The following is a 6,039-nucleotide window of genomic DNA, read 5'->3' as shown; positions in this document are numbered from 1 at the left end:
CTACCAGCATGAGTTTGATCAAACTGCGGGATGCAGTGGAAGACAGGAGTGCCTGGGACAGGTGAGGCTGCTGATCCTTTATTTTGGCTGCAGATTCCTTATTTTCGAGGCTGCTGATCTCTTATTTTCAAATCTGAAAGTTGACAGCTATGGAGAGGAAGGGGTGGAAATTTATTTGGGGATGCAGCAATCCAAAGAATATGAAACAGAATGTCAGTGAAAGAGAAGATTGGGACAGTCTGCTCACTGACTGGGCACGTAAATCCATGCCTATACTGTAAATGTGTGCAATTTTAAAAACGAAAACAAACAAGCAAACTTCTGAGGACGAGGAGGAGAAAGGTCTTATGGCATGATCCAGTTCCTTCGTGCAGCTCCTCCCAGATATCTGGCAGCCTCTCGCTGGAGAGATACACGCTGCGTTTGCTGCCCCAGCACACGGGACTGCGAAGGATACCGCTTTAAACCGGCAGCATCCTCTCGGGCGCCAAGCAGGCTGGGCTATCAAGGGGCGCGCGTGTGTGCCCTCTCGCGCATGCGCGCCAACGCGCCCGCCACCTTGCCCACGTCAGTCCTTCCCCGGCGTCTTCTCCGATTCGGCCGGGGAGAGAGTCACGCCTCGGGAGGGGCGGGACTAAACGAGCCTCCCCCAATCGCGGCGCAGGCCGCTCGGCTGAGAGCGCCCCACCCCCTTCTTCTTCCCTTTCGCCGAAAGATGGCGGCCGCCGTCGTGGGGCCTGGCCCGGCCGCCGAGGAGCTGAGCCTGCTGGAGAAGACCCTGGGCTTGAAGAAGGGGAACAAGTACAGCGGGCAAGGAGAGCGGAAGGTGAAGAGGGTGCCGGGGAGGGAAAAGGGGGCTGGCGGTTAATGGAGGGAGGGAGGGAGGAGCTGGCTGCCTTCGCCAGGCAGACCGACCGAGGCGCGTTTGAATGGAGATTCTCCTCAGAACTGGCTTGGAAGGGGGATCCCCAAAGCTCATCTAGTCCAGCCCCCTCTGACAGATGGTACTATGAACTGGGCCGGTGCCAGGATGTTTTGCAGCTCTCTAGGCAAAGCTAACTGCATGCACAAAATAATTGCTAACTTCGCAGGTGTCTCGGGGGGGGGGGGAGGGAGACCCGAAAAGTACAGCGCTTGAAACTGCTAAATTAGCAAGAATAAGTAACCCGACTATATATACACACAAACACACACACACACACACACACACACACATATATATTCCATTTAATAATATAAATTCACATCATTCTTATCCACTTTATCTCCTTGGCTCTTTAGATCCTATCGACTTCCTTCCCTCCCGGCTCAAAATTAACCTTTATATCATTGTAATTTGCATGTTTTCCGATTCTAATTACACTCATTACAAAATGGCTCAAATTTTAAATAAATATAGAAAGGTATAAAAATTCTCATTAAAAGTCTTCAGGCAATCCTACTGATGATGTTAATTGCTTACAATAATCTTTCAGATCTCGTATAAATTTACTCCAGTCCTTTTGGGAATACTTGATCATGCTGGTTTCGGATTTTTCCTGTCAGCTTTGCCCGTTCTGCAAAGTTAACCCGACTATTTGATTGCCTTTCTCAAATGCAAAAGAAAACACGTAAGGCACACAAATCCTTTTGAATAATCTGTGAGCCCCTAAGGTCCCTCTGGGGGCTGCGCCCTAGTTAGTCTCATGATAACACAGGCGCTGGTTATTAGCAGTTTATTTTGGGGCTGCGATTTGCACCCACCCAACTGAGCGTGATGGGACTTGCTTTCTGCCCAGACGTGCACGAGGTTGCGCTGGAAATGTTGTCAGAGGCTCTTCCCGCTCTCCCGTTGCCATTCATTTTAAATAAAAACTAATCTACATGATCTTAAATCTATACATGAGCACCAATGGATGACTTCTCATGCATCTTTCTCTTAACTGCTTCCTTCTCTTCACTGGGGCATAAGAAACAACAACATATGTTTCTGTTGTATGGCTAGGCCTTAAGAAAATGTCTCAGCTTCTGATGTTACAACTTTGGAAATGAAACATTGGTTTTGGGCTATGTCTGTGGATTGCTTTCCTCCAGGTTGGCTTCTTTGGAAAAGGGAGTGAATGGGTTTGCACCATTTGATACGCATTCATCAGATCTGAGTACTGCAGTTAACAATTCCATTGAGGGGGGGGGAGTGTTTTAAATGTCGGAACACTCTTATATTGGAGAAAATGTGGTCTTTTGTGAACCCTTCTCCAAAATATGTTAGGTTGTTTTTAGTAGATTATTTCAAACTTTCATGTGCATACTGAAATGGTTCTTTCTGGGCAACCCTTAACCAGGTGGTGGTGCTGGATGTATATGAACTTGAATGTGGTTCTTGCTGATAACCCATGGATGCTCCTAAAATAATAACAAATAACAATAATAATTTTATTATTTATACCCTGCCCATCTGGCTGGGTTTTCCCAGCCACTCTCAGTGGCTCACAACAGAATATTAAAAACACGATAAAAAAACAAACATTAAAAACTTCCCTAAACAGGGCTGCCTTCAGGTGTCTTCTAAAAGTCAGATAGTTGTTTATTTCCTTGACATCTGATGGGAGAGCGTTCCACAGGGCAGGTGCCACTACCGAAAAGGCTCTTCCTGGTTCCCCATTACTTATTTTGTAGGAAATCAATAGCTGAAATACTCCATATTGGACCCACTTGTATTTGAAATATTATGAAGCAAGGCTTTGGGCCCCTTGGTGTTATTTCTCTGTTCAGTTTTTCAGCTTTGTGTGGGTGTGTTCTGCTCAAAATGATTTTAAAAAACCATGTGTAGAGGGTTATAAAACTGCATTTCTTCCTGTAATCACTTGAGTCTAGTCTTAATTCATTTATTAAATGGGATTAATTTCCAAGAAATTTAGTTGGATTTTTATTTCACACAAGGTAGCTTTTCTTTTATAAAATGGAGTTTGACAAGATGCCTTGCAGCAGAAGTTCAAATATTGTTCTGCATCCGAATAACTGAATTGGCTTGAATTCCTTCTCTTAGACTCCTGTACTGCAGATGAACAATGGCCCCAGTCTGACAGGACTGACAACTATAGCCATCCATCTAGTCAAACAAGCAAAGAAGGAACAGCTGCTTGGGAGCACCACAGAAGAGAAAGCAATAGTTCAGCAGTGGTTAGAATACAGAGTAACGCAAGTAGATAAACAGTCCAGTAAAGAAGATATTCGACTAATTTTGAAGGTAAGAGTAACAGTTTCTCACACTGAAAGTTTGGATCTCAAGGTAACATAATTGCTGGGTTGTTTCCAATTAAGTTTTACTCAGAGTAGACCCACTGAAATTAGCAGTTGTTTTTGTTTTTTTAGTGTTTTTTTGCAATATGAACTGAATTTAACCAGTGGCAGTTCATATATAATATCTCTTAAGGTATTCATTGTAGTTGACTATCCCATTGAAATCAATGGGATTTAAATGTGTGCAGCTTCGGCTGCACAATGCTCTGTGCTTAGTACCAAATTTTCAGTCTGATTTTACAATTGTTCTAATTCTTAGTTATTGGATTGTGTGACTGTCCTCTTGAAAAGAGCTGTCATTCACTGGTAACCAGTGGAGGCTGCCCATTGGAACCAGGAGACAGACTAACAATAGGTAGGGCCAGAGTCAATAGCAGCCGGAGTCTACTAGTTCTGGTTGTGTCCCCATCCTCCTCTTTGCTGAATTCTGCAAAGGTAGCACTGAGACTTGAGAAGGAAGCTGACAGCCAAGGCCACCCCCTGAACTCATTGTAAAGAAGGAAGGAGGCAGGTGGGGACTGGTTAAGAGCAGTCTGAACTTGGTGAGGCAGTGCCCCATTAGCCCTTGTGGATCATCCTCCACTACTTTTCTTCCATCCTTAGTTCACAGCAACTATTCTGAGTAAGGATACATTATGCCTATATATTATAAGGAACTGTTGGGAGAGGAATGGAACAACAATTTTCACTCTGTATTTTCAGTCCCTGTCTGCTTTAGCACCCTGAGTCAGCACTGAGCAGAGTGGAAGAACTGGTTGAGGAACTGGGAGACTTGCTCAGACTACATATTCAATTACTCTATAGTGATTGTGCATACATATAAGCCTATCAGTCGTGGTGACAGTATGTGGAAGAGTGTATTTTAAGTATTTCTTTTTTTCTGAAGTGCATTCATTTTGTTTCTTTCTAGGACCTGAATTCATACCTTGAAGACAAAGTCTATATTACAGGACACAATTTTACTTTAGCAGATATTTTACTGTACTATGGACTGCACCACATCATAGTGAGTACAAGCTTGTTACAGATTTGGTTGGGAGATGCCTTCCTTTTTCAAAATTTGATTTCCGTTCCTCTGTCAATAGTAACTTCAAAAGAAAAGGGTCATAACGTTTCAAGGGTTTTTCCATTATGTTAGTGTTAGAAAAATGTTTGGTGTTTTCCTGACTATATTTCCATAATATCAAGGTTATCTGTATCCTATACATCTGGAGCATGAAAGCAAAGAGCATGAAAGCAACGAATTGGGGTTCTTCCCTCCATCTCTAATAATGCAGGGTGGAATGGGGGCAAAGGACCAGTCCAAGGTCATCCATCTGGAAGTTTACTCACGCCCCCCTTAACCTTTGAAAATGCTGTTTCCATATCATGCAGCCATTGCATCAGTTCACATAGCAAATAGAACAATAAGCACAGAATGAATTGTATTATTTGAATACTGGGGGTGGCAAAGTTTATGTGATAGCAGAACAGATGAAACCAGAACAATAAAAGAACTCATGGTTTTTTGTTGTTGCATAGGACAGAGGATTGGATCGTGGTGATAAACTAGTGAAGAATCTTATTTAGTATGAAATCAAATGAATGGGCCATACTTCCACAATTCAAATTTTGAGACCTGATTTAACAGGTTAATGGACACTATATATTGCTGTTAATCATAATATGTGAAACTTACTTTTTCTTCCATTATTTAGGCCGACCTTACAGTGCAGGAGAAGGAGAAATACCTTAACGTCTCTCGTTGGTTTAATCATATTCAGCATTATCCAGGTATCCGGCAACATCTGTCTAGCATAGTCTTCATCAAGAACAGACTCTATAATACACATTAAGTGCTGTGTTAGGATTTCCTAGGAAGTGAAAAACGTCCTTTAGAACGACTAATGTGCAAGCCTTGGTTTCTGCCATTTCCATATGTGAAGCTGAACAGTTGGTGCCTAAAGTAATAAAGTTGCATTGAGTAGCTGTCTAGAAATACGGACTTCATTAAAACCGTTGTTTTGGCAAATTTCAACAAGTGAAATGTGAATCAAGCTTCTTAAAGTAGAACATTTATTTTAACCATACAGATGCATAGGAACTTAGCTTTTATCGTATGGAAACGTATAGAACTTTTACTGCAATATGTCAGCTGTGCTATTGGTCTGAATTGTATCATGCATAGTACTCCCTTGTATTTTTCTCCTATGAATGTTTACACTTGTTTTGTAAAAAGTTAACTATGAAAAAATATATTGTGCCAATAATTTTGAAGCAGAAGCCAAATGTACTGGTAGCAAATCATATTTATGTGATAAATTATTTTAAAAGCCCTTGTTTTTATTATTTATTTCTAGGAGTTGGGGGAAGATAGAAATTGATACAAAATATTAAAGTATCAAGGGTGAATGGAATAAGGAACTAATCATTTAAAAACAAAACTCATACTATCTTAGTTCCACAGAAACTTCTTCATTATATTTTCTGCTATTTTCAGGCTCCTGCCTTTTGTGCCTTATTATTTTCAGGCAGCAACTTATGCCCAGTGCAAACAAATGTAGGTGGTCCTCTCTCTAGTTTAGGCACATTCCGTGTTCAGTAAGAGGAGCTGGTGTTTACATATTACAGAACATTTAGGAATTGTTGACCTGCAGAATGGTTTGCAGGCATTTGTTAATAAACACATCTCTGTTGGTAACCTGACTGGTACCGGAATAGGAAGGTACCCAGAAACTCCATGTGTATCATTCCTGACCTCCTCAAGAAGGGTAATATACA

At 41.8% G+C, this 6,039-nt stretch overlaps 1 protein-coding gene across 1 annotated transcript; it reads left to right on the top strand.

The window, feature by feature from the left end:
- The first annotated feature begins 682 nt into the window (after positions 1-682).
- EEF1E1 (eukaryotic translation elongation factor 1 epsilon 1) lies at positions 683-5,594 on the top strand. The gene is made up of 4 exons (XM_079985118.1): positions 683-826; positions 3,026-3,226; positions 4,190-4,285; positions 4,977-5,594. The coding sequence occupies exons 1-4, from the start codon at positions 716-718 to the stop codon at positions 5,112-5,114; spliced, it is 546 nt and encodes a 181-aa protein (XP_079841244.1). The 5' UTR covers positions 683-715; the 3' UTR covers positions 5,115-5,594.
- The last annotated feature ends 445 nt before the right edge of the window (positions 5,595-6,039 follow it).

This window comes from Podarcis cretensis (assembly GCF_951804945.1).
Source record: "Podarcis cretensis genome assembly, chromosome: 7".
Lineage (NCBI taxonomy): Eukaryota > Metazoa > Chordata > Lepidosauria > Squamata > Lacertidae > Podarcis > Podarcis cretensis.
The sequence above is the reverse complement of the archived record's forward strand: the minus strand, read 5'-3'. Positions and strand labels throughout refer to the sequence as shown.

Coding starts and splice junctions, on each gene's coding strand:
- EEF1E1 (XM_079985118.1), top strand. CDS start 716: ATGGCGGCCGCCGTCGTGGGGCCTGGCCCGGCCGCCGAGGAGCTGAGC. Junction 827..3,025: donor GCGGGCAAGGAGAGCGGAAG/GTGAAGAGGGTG, acceptor TCCTTCTCTTAG/ACTCCTGTACTGCAGATGAA. Junction 3,227..4,189: donor ATATTCGACTAATTTTGAAG/GTAAGAGTAACA, acceptor GTTTCTTTCTAG/GACCTGAATTCATACCTTGA.